General features: G+C 43.1%; 1 protein-coding gene across 1 annotated transcript; it reads left to right on the top strand.

Annotated features, from left to right (window-relative positions):
* The first annotated feature begins 529 nt into the window (after positions 1-529).
* On the top strand, positions 530-15,873 carry LOC134393368 (NACHT, LRR and PYD domains-containing protein 3-like). Its single transcript, XM_063118395.1, has 11 exons — positions 530-809; positions 3,134-3,166; positions 3,746-5,456; positions 6,771-6,854; positions 7,955-8,125; positions 10,078-10,248; positions 11,786-11,956; positions 12,572-12,742; positions 13,479-13,649; positions 14,055-14,225; positions 15,694-15,873. The coding sequence occupies exons 1-11, from the start codon at positions 530-532 to the stop codon at positions 15,815-15,817; spliced, it is 3,258 nt and encodes a 1,085-aa protein (XP_062974465.1). The 3' UTR covers positions 15,818-15,873.
* The last annotated feature ends 3,145 nt before the right edge of the window (positions 15,874-19,018 follow it).

Raw genomic sequence — 19,018 nt, 5'->3', positions numbered from 1 at the left:
TAAATAGACCTCTTTTCCCCTCCGGACCCCATTGTTGGTACAAATGGGGTTGTTGTTGTTGTTGTTTTAAAAATTGAGTCTTTAAATGTGTGTTAATGTTGTTGTGTGTGTTTTCTGAGCCTTAAAATTTGCACGAATGGGTTTGTATTTGTATTTTTTTTAAAATTATCAGTGGTCTTGTGCAAGTCTGCCTGTCTACTAGATATTCCCAATGTCAATATCCTGGTCAGTTTCATTCAATTGCAAAGGAGTGGGAAGGCTATTTTTTGGAAAGGGGAGGTTGGCAGAGATCACATGAGGTAGTTCTGCCAAGTTTCCTGATCCAGAAACAACAGTTTCTGCTCATTTCAAGGTTTCCTAAAGGAAGAACTAAATCCAATTAGAGCAAGCAGTGACTGTCACTTAACAAAACAGAATTGGCAGTGACCCCTTCTTGTGGAACAGTCCATGATTTACAACAAAATGCTTCCTCCATGAACAGTATTAGTTTAACCTTTCCTTTTTATTTTCATATATATAATTTATAGTGATGGACATGGACAAAAAAGTGAGACAAGCCCTCTATCATGCCTTCCAAGAACTCCTTGAAGATCAATTTAAAGAATTTAAATGGAGACTACCAGCCACTGACAATGATGAAAAAAGCAAAATCCCCAGAGGTCTGCTGGAGAAAGCTGAGAAACAAGATGTTGTAGATCTCATGTGTAGCTGTTATGGAGAAGATCGTGCTCTAAGTGTATGTATTCATGTCCTTGAAGAGATCAGTGTGAGAGATGTTGCTGCAAAACTCAAAGAAGCAGTACAGCAAGGTAAGGAATTTAGCATGTTACAGGGCATTGTTTACTTTGCCACCCCACCCCTAATGTGCAAGAAGGTCACTTTCAGGCAAAAGCAGGAGGACGCATCATTTCTTTTGTGACTCAGGAAGCTGCTTAAACCAGTAGACCGGTGGTCCATCTAGCTACTCTGACTGGCTGGGGCTGTCTGTAGCTTTCCCTAGACCTACCTGGAGGTGTTGGGGGTTGAACCTGGGGCCTTTTGTATGCAAACTATGTGCTCTGCCACTGAGCTGCTGCCCCTCCCCATCCTTGCCAGACTAAAACTGCAGGGCAAGTCCAAACAAAGCGTATTAGGTTGAGATCCAGCAAAGCCTCCCATGGATAGCACGGTTTTGATCCAGCTGAGCTTTTCTGCTTGGCTGAACAGGGGAGGAGGTAATCTTCACACATTTACCCCTTCTCCTGCAGTCTCCTTGTCTCTTGATAATATGCTAGGGTTAGGGCTGTATTGTCTAGCAACCAGGCAGAGGTGCATTAAACACATCCCTCTTAGTCATGAACGTCTTCAGGCACTGGTTTGTTTGCTTTTTAGAAACAGTGAATCAGTCAAAACATACATTGAAATAAAGATTGGTCTGATATATTCTCTTAAAATTGAGGTGGGTAGGTTTTGGCCCTGCAAACGTTTTGCCCCGCAATTCCCATCAGCCCCAGCCAGGACAGCCAATGCTGAGAAATTGTGGAAGTTTTGTAGGCCAAAACATCTGGATGGTGCCACAAGTTGCCCATCCCTGCTCTAAAACATTTTCATTCATTTCGGATGGAATCATTAATTCAAGCCAGGCCTAGCTGAATGGATTTCAGCACTACTTTACTACTTTAGCAGCAGCCTCAGAGGAATTCTCCCCCACCCAGTCCTTCCTCTTCCAGAAGGGCCGACCCCCTGCACATGGAAAAATTGGTTTCAGACGCGTGTAGAGACACGTGTCCTGAGCAAATGTGATCAGAGGTGCCACTAGGGCCAGACTGTGGGGTCTACATCCAGGACCCCACAGCGTGATGGACTTCCACACTGCTCCCAAATGCTGGCTGTGGGCAGGGCAGTGGGGGAGGCAGTGCTGGGGGGGCAGCGGCTCCCCCTTGTCTTCCTCCTGTGCCTGTAAACGATAGCACAGCCACAGCTGGTCAAGGCTGCAGCCCAGCAGCACACTGTTCCAGATTCCAGTATCTGCTTTTCCCTTGACTGATGTTGACAAGCAGCATTCCCAACTTCCTTACCATGTCAATTCCTTCATTGCCTATGCAGCTGTAAAGGCAGCATCTGGTTGGTTGAGTATGCTGCTGATTGGTTGAATATACTGCTTATCAAAATTGAATATGATACGGTGCACCAAAGTGCTGCAACACTGAGCAGCTGTTGCTGCTGCACAGAACCCAGGTAAAGAGCAACAGGACAGGGGTGGCTGGCAGGACATCAGGGGGCTGTAAAGGTAGAGCAAGGGCACAAGCAACTTTTCCCTTCGCTTCACGGCCACCACCTTCCAGAGGTCCTTAGATGGGGAACTTCTATGGTAGGGTACCAGCACTCTGGCTCTATAGCACTGGATTTAGCACAGAACCCACAACGGCTCACAGTAGTGATGTAGAAGACTTTATTAAGACAATCGGCAGGGAATACATGGGAAGAATAACTACAACCATCTAATAAGCATGCATAGCATGAAAACACCAGTAATCCGTTAAAAATAAGAAAACTAACTAAAACTTCTCATTCCTAAAACTACTCACACCGCCATGGGCACCTCCAGACCTCTCTGGAAGGGACAAGACAAAAGTCCTCGGGGAGGACCCCCTCCTACATACCCTGTTCTCCTTGTTTCATCTTCGCCTCCCTCCTCCCCTTGGTGTCAGCTGGGCGCTTGGTTTCACCCAACCCAGCCACACAATCCTCCCTCCTGCCAATTGTGATGTGGTGGAGATAAGGAGCGCCCTTCCTGGCACCAAGGTCTTGCTATCTTGTCCTCCTCCCCCTTCCTGATGGCCCACTGAGACCCTGTTCCATTTAAAACTTCATGCATTAAAATATCACGTTAAAACTACCCTCTCCCCACTACTTAACCTATTCTATCCTCCACCCAGCACGGTCTATCTGCTCTCCTTCACAGGGACTCCCAGCCAAATATATCTTGCCCCTCAAACCTGGTGGTACCTTGGAATGTGTAACACTTTTTTCCTCTGTTTCCCTTCCTCCCAAATCTGCCTCCTGATGATCTTTTGTGATGATTGTGAAAACCAAGATGCTACATCAAACACTCATTGCTCATTTCCTGTAATTTTTGGCCTTTCCCTTTCAGATGCTGGTCCTCACCAAGTGACTGAAATAACAGGTAGGAATCATTCTACATTCCTGAATTCTGCAAGATTAAATCCATGAAGTATTGAGATTGATTTTCTTTTATTAATTAATTAATATTTATATATCGCCCCATAGCCAAAGCTCTCTGGGCGGTTTACAATAATAAAAGTTACTCTTCAGTCAACCCCACCTACAAAGTGGTGGGGCAAATAATAGTGCTGTTGATACTCTTGGGGGGTGTCTATATGAGCCCCCACTATTCCACACTTGTGCTGCCGATTGTCTTCACGGCAAGGAGTGCAAGTGCGAGGTTTGCAGCCGAATTAGTCACTGCCGCCACCATGCCTGTGCTGCTGCGCCTGTGCAGTGATGCACAATTGCACGCCATTGCACAGGCGCAGTGCCATGGCTGCACATCCCGCATTTTATAAAATGCTGTTTTAACCCTTTCTTACATTTATGCATTTCTCCAGTGTAAGTGCTACATGTATATGTTATGAATATTTCTGTCTGAAGTATTACAATTTATTCATTGAAATATTTCAGAGATAATATTCTATTATCCAGAATGACTTCCCAATTTTTCTAATACTGTATGTCTTTCTCTTAGATTACAGAATCCATATTAAAACAACATTTCAAACAATGAAAGACCCTAATTCTCGCCTTGGGGAATATGTGCACCTAAATGAGAGATATTCAAAGCTAATCATCATAGGTAACCACCATCCCGAAAAGGAGAGAGAACTTGAAATCAAGGCCTCAGGATGGGAACATGATAAAATCATGAAAGAGAGAGCCAGTTCTTCTACCACCACTGAAAAGCTATTTAAGCCTGACAAATATGGACTGATTCCACAAGTCGTTATTCTACAAGGAGCTGCAGGAATTGGAAAAACAACGACAGCAAGAAAAATCATGTTTGACTGGGCCTCTGAACAGCTTTATCAAGACATGTTTGATTATGCTTTCTATATTCATTGCAGGGAGATGAACTTCTGTACTGAGGAGAAGAGTATTGTAGACATAATGTTGAAATGGTTGCCCAGTGATCATGAAGTTAAACATAAAGCTAAAGAGTTAGGTAAAGAGATATTGCAGAATCCAAAGAAACTCCTATTCATAATTGATGGGTTTGATGAATTAAGATTTTCCATCGATCAGCCGGAAGATTGCCTTTGCACTGATCCCTGGAGGAAGGAGCCGATGGAAGTCCTTCTGAGCAGTTTATTTCGGAAAAAACTTCTTCCTGAATCCTATCTGATAATTACAACAAGACCAACAGCCCTGGAGAAAATCCATCAGTACTTGCAGTGCTCACGTTATGCTGAGATCCTGGGATTTTCGATGGAGGACAGGGAGGAATATTTTCACAAATTCTTTCAGAATGAAGACCGAGCAACACGAGCTTTCAGACATGTAGAACAAAATGATACTCTGTTCACGATGTGCTTAATTCCCCTTGTGTGCTGGATCATCTGCACAGTGATGAAAGGACAGATGGAAAGAGGTGAAGATCTTGGGAAGGCATCAAATACACTCACTGCAGTCTATATGCAATATCTCTACAGTTTGTTCAAGTACCATCACGGCCAATCAAAGGAAAATTTCCAAGTAAACTGGAAAGGTTTATGTTCTTTAGCTGCTGATGGAATCTGGAAACAGAAAATTCTATTTTGGGAAGAAGAAATCAAGAAGCACGGCTTAGATCAGGAAGACTCCCTCCCTCTCTTTCTGAATGAGAACATTTTCAAAAGGGAGGTTGAATGTGTTTGTACCTACAGCTTCATTCACTTAAGCTTCCAGGAGTTTTTCGCTGCTTTACATTATGTACTAGAGGAAGGAGAAGGGCAGAGATCAGAAAAAACTAATCGAGATGTGAGGATACTGTTAAAATGCTATGAGAATTCAAGACATAATTTTGAAGTAACAGTGCTCTTCATCTTTGGTCTTTTAAATGAAGAGGAAAGAATGAAAGTCTTGAAAGAAATGTTTGGATGGAAAATTTCACCTAAGATTAAAGACGTTTTACTGGAATGGGTGAAAAAAATCACCAAAAACAGGAGAATTGGTAACTCTACATTAGTAGCACCAATATTCTGGTGTTTGTATGAGATCCAGGATGAAAATTTTGTAAAACAGGCATTGGATCATATAACTGAATTATACTGCTTTTCTTCATCTCAGATGGAAATAATGGCCATGGTGTATTGTCTAGAGCACTGTTATAGCTTGGAGTGCTTTGACTTATTTGGTTTTCGTTATTGGGGGAAAATAGACGAAGATGATGAAGAATTCTGTTCAGAACTACAGTTAGATAAGTATGCATCATTTAAATTCTAATTGTCAACATTTCTGTTTGACTTTGTTTGTCAGCTTCTGATGACTCATTGACACCGACCAGAACACTCTTTAATCTTTTCTATGCATTATAAGTGATGGATTAGTTATTGAGTTTCTTGTTAGTAGCATGTTTTGTGTACCTGGAAAGGGAAATATATTAATGTTCTACTACATGCACATATAGTAGAATGAAGCTAAAAACATTCAGAAAGGATTGGGTGAGATTTTTCTGCCTGATGTATTATTTTTCACCTTGCAGGGATTTTTGTTTACATGAAGGAACATTCAGAACTCATGCCTTCTTTCCTCAGTCTGAAGCGGAACAGTCCTTTCGGCTGCCTCGTTGTGCTGCATGTGTAAATCAGGTCTAATTCTTCTGAATCTCCAATGAATGTTCTGAGCAAGTGTACATTTTAGGAGAGTAACAATGTAGCTGGAGGACAGTCACTCTGCTATGTCTGATCAAACAGCCAGCAATATAGTACTCAGTGCCCTTAGAGGGATTTTGGATTCTTAGGTGACAGCCACACATTTGTGGTAGACTATATCCAGGGGTTCCCCATAGTGAAAATAAAGAGTCAAAACAGCCTGAAGGTGTCTGAGGCAATCTTGACTCAGGCTCAGCTTCACCTCACTTCAGGCATTAGATCCAGCAGAACCAAGATGGAAACTGCCAAGGCGTTGGTGACTACACCCCTGCATTTAACTTCCTGAAATTTTGCAAGTTTTTTGTCTAGGGTCACCTCGATGGTATATGAATTTTCATACAAAGCATCCCTCTAAACTGGGAGAATAGGCATCCAAATGGCAAATATGGCTCATATTTTATGTTATACACATGTGTTTCTTATGTTATACACATGCAGGATTCCTGCATTGAGCAGGGGGTTGGACTCGATGGCCTTGTAGGCCCCTTCCAACTCTGCTATTCTATGATTCTATGATTCTATGATTCTTGTGTATACCTGTGCAATTCACCTATTTCTGCTTGCTTTGTACGTTTCCATATAGTTTATTTCCTGTGTATTGATTTGTCACTCAGTAATATAATTTTGTTCAGTTGTATGCTCTTTAGCATTTATTTTTTTGGTTGGAATCATATATTCCCCAGGAACCTTTCCTCTTTGGCCATTTTATGTTCAAAAGATTCTTGTTCGTATGACATGTACTTTGACCAGTAGTGGTTAAGATACAAATATGGAATCTGCAATGCTATTTTATTCTAAAAGTAAAGGAACTGGTGAGACTGTGCATGAAGACGGACAAAGAATATTTCTCTCTTCCCTCTTTAGTGAAACTCACCAGAATCATAAAGAAAATCTGGAACGGCTCTGCACAGCAATGAAGTCTCCAAGGAGTAACTTCAGGAAACTGAGGTAAGAAATTGCTTGCATTTTACTGTATGCCGTTAGTTCTATAAGACCTCAGGTGTTTCTATTACAATAAAGACTTGTGGACTTATCCCAACAGATTCATGAGCACTACGGCCATGACAATTTTCCTCTCCTCCCACTTGCTGGATCAGTAAATAGAGCTGAGAAGCGTGGGGATGGGGGGAAGCTGGATTTCCCTGACAGTCACCTATACTTCCCCATCATAATGTTGCCTCCCTTTCCCTTGCCTTCTGCTCTTATCTCACTTGTACTGAAATCTAGAAGTTAAGCCTCTCAAGGTAGAGCGGGATCTTGTCCTTTCATTCTTTTTAATAACAACAACATTATTATTAATATTATTATTATTATTATTATTATTATTATTATTATTATTATTATTGATGTTGGATATAGATGATATCAAGCATATTAAAAGTAGTTTAACTGCCAGTAATAACACCCACCTACTACCTAAAAAATTGTAATGGCTTCCCCCCCCCCCCCCCACTGATTTCTATGGTTTCTGTCATTCAACAACTTAGGCAATGCAGTGCAATCCTCTGCATGTTTTTTCCCACTACAGTTGTTGCCATGCCAGGGCAATTCACTCAAGGTCTTTACACAAATTGCACCCAGAAACAAAAGGCAGCCAGTAAAGACGATACAGGAGTGGAGTGATGTGTGCCCAGAACTGGCTCCAGTCAGCAGCTTCACTGATGCATATTGAACTTACTGATGATTCTGAACACTCCTCAAGGGTGGTCCCACACAGAGTGTGTTACAATAGTCCAGCTTTATTTGCCATCAGCACCACAGAGTAAGCAGGGTTGGCAATGTGGGGGGTTCTGGGGGCCCATTTGTACTCCCCAGAACTGCCCAGGGGTCACATCCCTACTGAGTTGTGGTGGTGACGGCAACAGCAAAGCAATCGGCAGTTTTGAGATTGAACTGTGGCATCAAACTACAATGGTGGTCTGAAAAGGCCAAAGGTGAAATGCCAGAACAAACGCAGGCAGAATTAACACTCTTTTTGGAGGATGATAGCAGAACAGGAAAAGTTGGTAAATAAACACCTTTGTTCTCGTTCTTTCTGTTTGCATTAGGTTTCAGCATTGTGATCTGACAGCAGCATGTTGTGGGGATCTCGCCTCTATTCTTAGTACCAGCCAGACCCTGACAGAACTGTATTTGGAAAGATGCCTTTTGAAGGATTTTGGACTCTCTCTGCTGTGTTCAGGGTTAAAACACCCTAATTGCAGACTGCAGAAGCTCAGGTGAGTATCTGTGGAGAGAAAAGCAAAAAGGGGAAAAGACCTCCCCATAAACTTCACCCTTTGCTGCTGCCCAGCTCTCGTTCAGCAGCCCAGATGGAAGAAAAGAGAGCTGACTTTAATGAGGACATTCATAGGTAAAGTTCTGTGAAAGTGTGACCAGAACATCACTTTCAAGAGAAGTGTGGAAAAAACATGGAAAAATAAATTTCACCCCCTTGAACCCCTCCAACGGCCACAAACTGCTGATTTATGGTAGCAGCAGCAGCAAAGCAATGGGCAGTGTGCAAAATTTAGTTCGAAGCCTTGTTGCTTTGCCACTGCTGTTGAAGCAGAAATTCGGCAGTGATGAGGAATGTCAGGCAACAGGTGTCGCATTGAAGGCCAGGGGAGCACATCAGGGCCATGTGTATCCCACCATGCCCTAAAGTGAGATTTAGTCTGTATGCTCAGTATTGGATAATTTACAAATTACATTCCAGCTGTTGACCTTTTTTCCTGATTACCACAAACTCCCTGGTTGATATGTCCCTGCTGGAGGAATCCTCTTCAAAGGAGGAGCTAGAGTTCGCAGAGACAAGCAGCACTGAGGAGCAGGTCATGCCAGGGGACCAGGATGGAGACCAGGAGGAGCCTCAGGGGGAAAAGGCCATGGATCCATCCCCACAAGAGGAGGGAAACTCTGCCTGTGAGAGGCTGAGCAACCTCTTTGCCCCAGAGAGCCTAAGTGCCTCAAGAGGCAGCCCAGAACACTCCCTATGAGAAGGAGTGCCCATTTGCAAAGGAAGCCTCCTTATGATGACTCCCTATGAGTAGGGCCCTCCTCAGAAGGAGGACTTCTTCTTGAAGACTCTGATGTGTTGCAGCTGAGTCCTGGGTGGGGCTCTGGACAATAAAACATATAAGTTCTCAGTTGAGACCTGCTGCTTGGTGGATTTCAGCTCCATGTACCTTAAAATGGTGCTTCCTTGTTGGACTGGGAGTAGGGAGATCCAGGTTCTAGACCCCACTTGACCATGGAAGCCTACTAGGTGACTTTGGGGCAGTCACAGACTCTTAGCACAACTTACTTCACAGGGTTGTTGTTGTGAGGATATAATAGAGAGAAGGGGGATTATGTAATGGCATCTTGTAGAAAGAGTGGACACCCACCACTTACACCCTTCTCACAGAGTGCCCTGCACTACTAGCTGGGGTCAGGTGAGTGGGGGCAGTTCTGCATGGGGGGCAGGTGCAGGGTTGTCTGTCCATCCCTAGTATTTGGAAATCTCCCTAGGATTGTCAGAAAGCCCAGACCCACAGGTTTATAAGGACAGACTATCTTAATTTATCCACCACCCCTGCAAAGGAATTGAATGGAAGAATTAAAAAAAAACACTGCCCACAACTTTTCAGGGGACAAGTGAGCACAGAGATTTGAATGACTGTTTGTGAAATAGGGGTGAAGTATAATCTTATATACAGTTCATAGTTGGGAGTTAGTTCATCATCCCTTTTTGATTGCATGAATAACAACAATTTTCACTATAGTTCATAGTCGGGAATTTATTTATGTCCATAAACTGTGATTTAATTTTTCTCCTTGAACTGTGTTTGCAGGGAACCAACTGCTTATAATGCTCTAGTTTTATGGGGAGCGAAATCTGTTTTCCTCTAAAAGCACAGTGGGGCCACATGCTTGCCAGACAGAGCATATAGATATAGATATATGGTATGGAGAAGATGTGCATTTCTCCCAATACTTATAGACTGAAATGTGTGACATCACCATCTGTGCAAATATCCAATTTATGCCATTCTTCCTCTTTCAGTAGGGACTGATGTAACAGTAGTTGTTGCAGTGAAATGCCAGTGCAAATGCAGGCAGAATTGAGACTCTCTATATAGGTCAATAGTGGAAGAGGAAAAGTTGGTAAATAAACACCTTTTGTTCTTCTTCTTTCTGTTTGGATTAGGTTTCAGTTATATGATCTGACAGCAGCATGTTGTGGGGATCTCGCCTCTGTTCTTAGTACCAACCAGACCCTGAGAAAATTAGCATTTTCCCTATGCCCTTTGAAAGATTCTGGAGTTCATCTACTGTGTACAGGGTTAAAACACCCCAACTGCAGACTGCAGAAGCTCACGTGAGTATATGTGGAGAGCAGAGCAAAAAGGGAAATATTTACTGGGAAAAGACCTCCCATGAATTTCTTCCTTTGCTGCTACCCAGCTGGAAGAAAAGAGAGCTCTGACTTTAATGAGGAAGTTCCTAGATATATTCCTGTGAAAGTGTGGCCAGAATAAACCCCTGTCCTCAAGAAGGATCCCTTAAATGGCAAGTATTATTGTCCCAACTTTGTTTATAGTGGTGGGTCCAGAACATTCTCATAAGTTCTTTTGTATAAAAATATAACTTCGTGGGGAAAAAGATCGTTGCATTATGGCACATAGCAATTTAATTTCATTTAACTTAAACCACAGCATTACAACTGAAAAATAAAGTAGTTAACTGGCAAAAACACTCACTTTTTCTATTAAAGAAATGCAAACAGATCTCAGAAAATGAGTAATTGAAATTCAATAAGCATAAGGCAGTTTGCAAACATCATCTTCCCTTCTCTCTAACCCTTGCAAGCGTAACAAACTGGCAACAGAGATATTCCAGCAATCCTGTTTCTACTTGCTTTTTCAGGTTCCTTAAATCCTCCTGCCTTATGAGCAAGACTATGCAGTTCTTAGTAGGTTTTTCATGCCAAGTCAAGGTGTCATCTTGTGTCCAAATAAACAACACCCTTCACCGCCAATCCACTAGTATTGTTTTCCTTCATCTCCTATGCAAATAAGTATATAATAATAATAATAATAATAATAATAATAATAATAATAATAATAATAATAATAATAATTTTGGTAAGATACACTTTTTATGGAAACATATTAAAATAATTGGTCTTAATTTAATTGAATAATCTAACTGACTATAGTTCTAGTCACCACACCTAAAAAAAAGATATAATAGAGCTGGAAAAAGTGCAGAAAAGGGCAACTAAAATGATTAAGGGGCTGGAGCATCTCTCCTGTGAGGGAAGGTTACAACAGCTGGGCTTATTTAGCTTGGAAAAAAGGAAGGCAAGGGGAGACCTGATAGAGGTGTACAGAATTATGCATGGTATGGAGAATGTGGATAGGGAGACATTTTTCTCCCTCTCTCAAAATACTAGAACCTACAACTCATGAAGGTGATTGTTGGGAGATCCAGGACAAATAAAAGAAAGGACTTCTTCACACAGCACATAGTTAAATTATGGAATTCACTACCACAAGATGTAGTTATGGCCACTAATTTGGATGTTTTAAAAGGGAGTTGGATAAATTCTTGGAGGAGAAGGCTATTAATGGCTACAAAGCCCTGATGGTTGTGTGTTACCTCCAGTATTGGAGGCAGTAAGACTGTGTGCACCAGTTGCTTGAGAACATGGGTGGGAGGGTGCCGTTGCACCATGTCCTGCTTTTTGCTCCCTGGTCGACAGCTGGTTAGCCATTGTGTGAACAGAGTGCTGGACTAGATGGACCCTTGATCTGATCCACCATGGCACTTCTCACGTGCTTATGTTCTTATACAGTCCATTGCTATTTTGTAACTCATCCATTACTGGCTCCTTTTCTGCCTGTTCCCTGCAGGTTTTATGAATGCCACTTCACAGGAGCTTGTTGTGGGGATCTTGCCCAAGTTCTCACTGAAAACCAGAGCCTGCAAAAGTTAAGCATAACTACGAATCAAATAGAAGACACCGGAGTGAAAGTGCTGTGTGAAGGGCTCAAGCATCCAAAGTGTAATCTACAGGTGCTGCAGTAAGTCCTCAGGGCCTCTGTGTGCTGCTCTTTCATGATACATCCAAACTGTAAGCTATGGGAAGTCATCAGTACTTTCTTTTCATTCTGACTGTTTAAATTGTTGCAGTTTGTTACAGAAAGGGGGCATTTATTGAAATTTACTGAAATTCACAACAATTATTTTGAATGAAATGTATTTTGAAACATGTATTTGTAACTCATCCATCCCTGACTTTTCTTTCTGCCTGTTCCCTGCAGCTGGTCTGACTGCTCTTTGACAGAAGCTTGTTGTGAGGATCTTGCTCAGGTTCTCGCCGAAAACCACAGGCTGGAAAAGTTAAATCTCTCTCAGAATAAAATAAGAGACCCAGGAATGAAAGTGCTGTGTGAGGTGCTAAAACATACAGACTGTAAAATAGAGAGGTTAAGGTAACTCACCAACCTTCCTTTTCAGTATTAGTTCAACCATCTCCTGAACTGTTTCACTTATGGGAGTTTAAGGAGAGAAAGGCAGTTTTATCTTAAGCCAATAATTTAATTTATTATAAGTCTTTTGAATTCTATGGCTTATTATTGGTTTTCTAACATATATTTGTAACTCAGCTGTGACTGCTTACTGACTGTTCCCTGCAGCTTGGCTTATTGCTCTTTGACAGTGGCTTGTTGTGGGGATCTTGCCCAAGTTCTCGTTGAAAACCAGAGGCTGAAGGAATTAGATCTGTCTGGCAATGAACTAGAAGATGGAGGAGTGAAGCTGCTCTGCGAGGGACTAAGACATCCAAACAACAACATAAGGAATCTATCGTAAGTCACCCATTCTCCCTTTTCTGTAGAACCATCTTAATTTGTGCTTGTGTTATTCTTCAAGGTGCTACAGTGGCAGCTTAAGGTAAGAAATTCTGTGAATACCTGATTTGAGAGAGGTGGTGTGTGGGGTTCCTGCATGGTGCTGCGTGTATTGTTCCATCTGGCACTCGCTGGGGCATGTTTGCATTTGGCAAGCTGCTGATGGCTTCTGCCCAGGTTTGCAACTAGGCAGGGATTTCCAAAAATAGCGAAAGCTAGCCCAATTGCCGCTCCTTCCCGCCCCCATAAACCAGGCCCCACGAGCCCCCACCACACTCAGTGCCCACCCACACTGGCCCACTGCAATAATGACAGCTGGCATTAATGCAGTGGAGGGAAATGCGCACTTTCCAGTGCCTCCAGAAAGTGCACATTTCCCCTGGCCACACTAATGGCAGCTGCCATTAGTGTGGCCAGGGAAAATGCACACTTTCTGCAGCAACATGCAGCTGCCATTAGTGTGTCTGGGGGAAATGCGCACTTTCCAGAGCATTCGGAAAGCACACTTGCCCCTCCCCCCTTGTTTCAATGGGCTCCTTAAAGGCCCTCTTAATGCAACAGTGTCCTTTAGTTAAGAGGGCCCATAAGCCCCACCACCACTCACATTATTTTGATTCGTATTGTTTATTGTTATGTTCGAAACTCTATTCGTAGCCCATCCGCCACTGATACTTTTTCTGGCTGTTTCCTGCAGCGTGGTGAATTGCTCTTTGACAGCAGCATGCTGTGGGGATCTTGCTGAAGTTCTTACTGTAAACCAGAGGCTGAAAGAATTAAGTCTGTTTCAGAATGAAATTGAAGATGCAGGAGTGGAAGTGCTGTGTGAGGGGCTAAAACATCCAGACTGTAAACTAGAGGAGCTGGAGTAAGTCATCAGAACTTTGTTTTCAGTTCAATTTGAGTAAGCATTTCTTATCTATTTAACTTGGGGAAATGTAACATAGGAAGGCAGTTTTACTTTTAACAAATAACCATTTTTCTTTATTTATTTCTTTATTTCTTTATTACATTTTTATACCGCCCAATAGCTGAAGCTCTCTGGGCGGTTCACAAAAATTAAAATCATAATAAAACAACCAACAAGTTAAAAGCACAAATACAAAATACAGTATAAAAAGCACAACCAGGATAAAACCATGCAGTAAAATTGATATAAGATGAAAATACAGAGTTAGAACAGTAAAATTTAAATTTAAACCTTTCATATGGTTCGTTGCTGTTTTGAAATTCTGCTCATAACTCATCCATCATTTGTGTCTCTTCTCTGCAGCTTGATATTTTGCTCTTTGACAGGAGCCTGTTGTAGGGCTCTTGCTGAAGTTCTTACTGAAAACCAGAGGCTGAAAAAGTTGCTTTTGTCTGGAAATTCAATAGAAGACACAGGAGAGAAGCTGCTACTTGAAGGGTTTAAACATCCAAAGTGTAATCTACAGGTACTAGAGTAAGTCACCAATATCTCATTTGTGACTCATGTTGCTCTGTCTTGACTGTTCTTCAACATGCTGCTTGGGATACTTAAATGAAAAACATCCATTTAATAACAAAATGTAAGACGTGACTCAGGTTAACAGGTCACCTGCACAGTCAACTGCAATAGTGGTCAGAGTGACTGCAGTACTGGATATAAGGATCACAATCTGACAGTGACCTGTAACTATGCACATGGGAGATTTTATTTATTGCACTTCTATATCGCCCAACAGCCAAAGCTCTCTGGACGGTTCACAAAAATTAAAACCATAAAACAATTCAAAGTATAAAACAAATAGTATAAAAACACCGTATAAAAGTACAATATAAAAGCACAACCAGGATAAAACCGAGCAGCAATGCAGAGATTAATATAGATTTAAAATACAGATCTAAACAGCAAAGTTAAAAACTATGATCAACTGGTTAATGTACTGTGAAAATAAAAAGGTCTTCACCTGGAATGGAATAGAGTATAATGTTGGTGCCAGGTGAGCCTTTCTAGGGAGCTCATTCCAAAGCCGGGGTGCCACAACAGAGAAGGCCCTGTAAAGATGCCAAAACATCTCCTAAGTACCTCGCCCTGAAATTTAGGACAGTGCAATAAATCATGTGAGATATCCTCTCCCAGACCACGGATGCAGAACCATAGGTATCTTGGCACCTGCCTATATGTTCCATCCAAGAATGCTGTAGACATGGGTTTGAAAGCCTAGTCCTGCAAATGAAATTCTGAAAGGAGTGAAAGAGAGTTTGAAAAACTGAAAATTTTAATATGGTCGTAACTCCTGGTTGTTCTCCAGCCCGTATACCCAATCTCTGAACTTATTTTTGGCTTCTGGAATAGGGAAAGTATTTGTGTGGTCGCCGGCACCCAGAAAAGTCTCCCCTTCCCCACTTACCTGGATCCTCCACGGCCTACTTCCGGGCTTGCGTCAGTGGCAGTGGAAGCCGCCAGACGCAAGGGTGGCAGTGGCGGACGGCGGCGGCAGCAGGTAAGCCCCTTTACCCCACTTAAGCCCCTTTGCCGTCTGCTGCTGCTGCCATCCTTACATCTGGTGGCTTCCACTGTCGCCGACGCATAAGACCATGCGTAGGCCATGTGGCCTACTTCTGGGCTTATGAATCGGCAGCAGTGGAAGCTGCTGGACAGTGGAGGCAGGTAAGCCCCCCTACCCCTTCACTTACCTGCTGACTCCATCTCCGCCACGGCGGAGGTGGAGGCAGCAGTTAAGGACCCACCGAGGGCCGGCTCTGAAGCACCGAGGTGGCCCGAAACTTCGGAGCAAATTGGCTTCAGCTTTGGGTTGCCCCAGGCTTCGCCAGAACGCCTCAGAACTGAGCCGCCTCGGCTCGGAATCGGGGCCTCAGTTCAAGGCAGAGCACAGCCCTACTCTTCAGACTGTGATTTGTTCATACTGCTGTCAGCTGCATACCAGCTTGTTGAACACAATATCACATTGCAAAGCAGAGAACGGATCAACGGCTTGTCTTCTGTTGATACTTTATAATCATATTCTTCCATTTCAGTGTCGGCGGAAGAGAGATAAGGAAGGAAGATGACAACAGCCATGAAGAATCGTGAAATGGTGATGAAGGTTTATAAGAGAGCCTTTAATTCTGGCAATGAATCATTTGTATGCATATAGTATCATCATCATCTGCATTAGCACAAAAGAGCCAGTGTGGTGTAGTGGCTAGAGTGTTGGACTGGGAGTTGGGAGATCCGGGTTCTAGTCCCCACTCGGCCGTGGAAACCCACTGGGTGACTTTGGGCCAGTCACAGACTGTCAGCCTAACCCACCTCACAGGGTTGTTGTGAGGATAAAGTGGAGAGGAGGAGGATTATGTACACCACCTTGAGTTCCTTGGAGGAAAAAAGGCGGGATATAAATGCAATAATAAATAAATAAATGCAGTTTTGGAGCCACTTTTTTTTATTACAGCAACAAAGCAATGGTGGTTTTGATGGTGGGGAATCCATTTACCTAAGGCAAAAGTAAAATTTCATACACACACACTCCCAAGGAATAATAATAATAATAATTCACACACATACTCACCAAAGGCAAAAAAATTAAAATCCACTTACCCAAAGTGGAAAAAACCCACACCCTCCCCAAGACAATCATCATCATCATCTCCCCACACACAGTTAACCAGGGAGGGGGAAATAAAAATATACCCCCACACCCAAGGCAAAATCATCATCATCCTCCACACAGGCGCCAAGGCAAAAACCAACCAAACACTCATACAGACTTAGCCATGGCTAAAGATAAAATACAAATCCACACACAACAACATACTCACCCATGGCAAAACTAATATTAGTTTTAAAATACAGCCAAGGCAATCCCCCACCCTACACATGCTCACACAATTAATTCATCAAAATCAGTGACAACTTATTTCATCAATGTAGCCAGAGATGAAATCCAATCTACCCCCACCTTACTAGACTTAGACTGCAGCTAGAGACAGTTCATTTGCCCTTAAATTACTTTAATAACCTCCTCCCCCCCCCCCCCACAAGAGCAGCAATACCCAGCTGGGCATAGAGCAGAAGTGCAGAGAAATATGCCAGTCCTTTTATTTTAAAAAGGAGATTAATTCTAGGTAGTACACTAGGTAAAAAACTCAGTTGAAGCCAGATTGTATTACCTCGTGGTTGGAAGGGATATACCCTAACACCACACGGTCTATGTATTTTCACTATGGAAGTGCTGTGAAGCAGGAATATGTGATTTTTGTGGTATGTTCTATGCACATGAATGTGATTTGACCATGGTTTAAGTGGACCCCTCAGATCCATGTTTTTGCATAACAGCAGGACCAAAAAGCTCCAGATCCCTTATCTTGATAGTTTCATCTCTGACAACCGGTATAGATAGTGACTGCCAGTTATTACCAACAATACTGGGCTGGATGGACCAACGGTCTGACTCACTGGCCCTGTTCAGAAGACACCTTAAACCATGAAAAAACGCTTTAACCACCATGGTATAAGGTGTCTTCTGAACAGGGCCACTATAAGGCAGCTTGCTATGTTCCAATGGCAATGCCATGAGGCACTCCTCAAGTAGCCTTCCCAGCACATCCTGGACCACCATATGGTCCTAATCCCCTTCTGGTATAACTTGTTGCCTGCAGCTACGTGGCAGAGGTTAAATTTGGAGGCGGGGGGGGGGGGGGAGACGTTTGTGGAGCTTAATTGAATCCTTCACTGTGCTGAACCAACTGAGTAATATTGGAAGGATCAGGGTTCACCTCCCATAATGCGATGATAGGAGGACTTAATGCTTTCAATATTTGAACAGGTTGCCACCACTTGGATATTTGGCCTGCTTTTCTTGAAACTTATGCATAAGTCCCCCCCCTTTTCGTGTGTGAATGGTGTATTTGAAGGTGGGGGGAAAACCTGGTTGATGTTCCTATGCGTGTAATTTTTGTTCTCCCCCACCCTCCGATTTGTTTTCTGTTCTGTTTTGTTAAATTCAAAATAAAAGGGGGGAAATCACTGGGGCATCTCAAAAGATCTGGGGCATAGCTTGAAGATCTGAGACACATGCCTAGTCGTGCCTTGTTATAACAACACCAGGGGTGTGACTCATACTCAACAACAAGCAGAGAAAGAGGAAGTGTGGTGGTGTACAATAGAAGGGATGTTTCCCTTTTCAAAACAAAGTTTCTCCACATTGCTGCAGTAAAGAAGTTTCTTCCTTTTGCTGAAAAAAATCAGTATATGATATGCATTCAACTTCCTTACTTCACAGCAAAACGGTGAGTCCAGCAGACACCCTGAAGTACTTTACTTAATGAGCTCGCTTTCAGTGGTGCCTGCTCATATGATACTTATATATTGCTGCCTTCTCTCCTTTTAACAAGTTGCAGCCTTGAGGGCGGGGGAATTTTCAGCAGTTGTAATTTGTATGTATGAAGTGCCTCTTGAAATGCCCTCTTCATCACAACCATTAAAGCTACAGGAGATACAAAAGAGGGCAGGGCTCCTGCAGCTTTAACGGTTGTGACGAGGAAATTTCACCAGGCACTTCATACATACAAATGACACCTGGGGCTCGTCTATACTGGAACTTTACCCTGGGGTAGCTTCAGAGTGGTGGCAGGTGATCTACATGATGCAGCCATCACTCTGAAGGGATCCAGGGGCAAACCCTGACTTTTTTAGCTTGAAGCCAGGCTCTGCGCCTCTGTGATGCCTTTTTAAGGGGGGAATTAAAGGGGTTTTTGGAAGGTAGCAGACAGGGAGCTCCGGGCTCCACACTGCAAAGAAATGTTTTTTTTAAAAAAAAAACAACAACAACGGTGGGGGTGTGGGGGTGGGAGGAACAGGGCAGCAGGGAGGCTGCCACCACCAGGGTAAGCACTAGGGAGTGGGAAGGAATGGGGCAGCTGGCTCTCCTCCCTCTGATCTCTCTCTGGCTGCCCTGTTCCTCCTCCCCTTTTATTTTTAATCTTTAGATGCGAACCTTCACATCTTAAGATTAAAAATAAAATAAAAAATGGAGGGGGAGAGGAACGGGGCAGCCAGAGTGCGCTCAGAGGGAGGAGAGCCGGCTGCCCTGTTCCTCGCCTCTCCTTGGTTCTGCCAGCGGTGGTGGTAGCAGCCCTCCTTCCCATGCAGATGCTGGGAAGGAGCGCCAATTTGGGGGCCTCGGGGTGCAGACCCAAGGCCATCAAGACGGGCCCCACTGAAATGCCCTTTTCTATGCAACTGTTAAAGAGACAGGAGCTCCGCCTTTT

The sequence above is a fragment of the Elgaria multicarinata genome, chromosome 2 (assembly GCF_023053635.1).
Source record: "Elgaria multicarinata webbii isolate HBS135686 ecotype San Diego chromosome 2, rElgMul1.1.pri, whole genome shotgun sequence".
NCBI classification, from domain to species: domain Eukaryota; kingdom Metazoa; phylum Chordata; class Lepidosauria; order Squamata; family Anguidae; genus Elgaria; species Elgaria multicarinata.
Note: the sequence above shows the minus strand (reverse complement) of the source record. Positions and strands in the feature narration are given on the sequence as shown.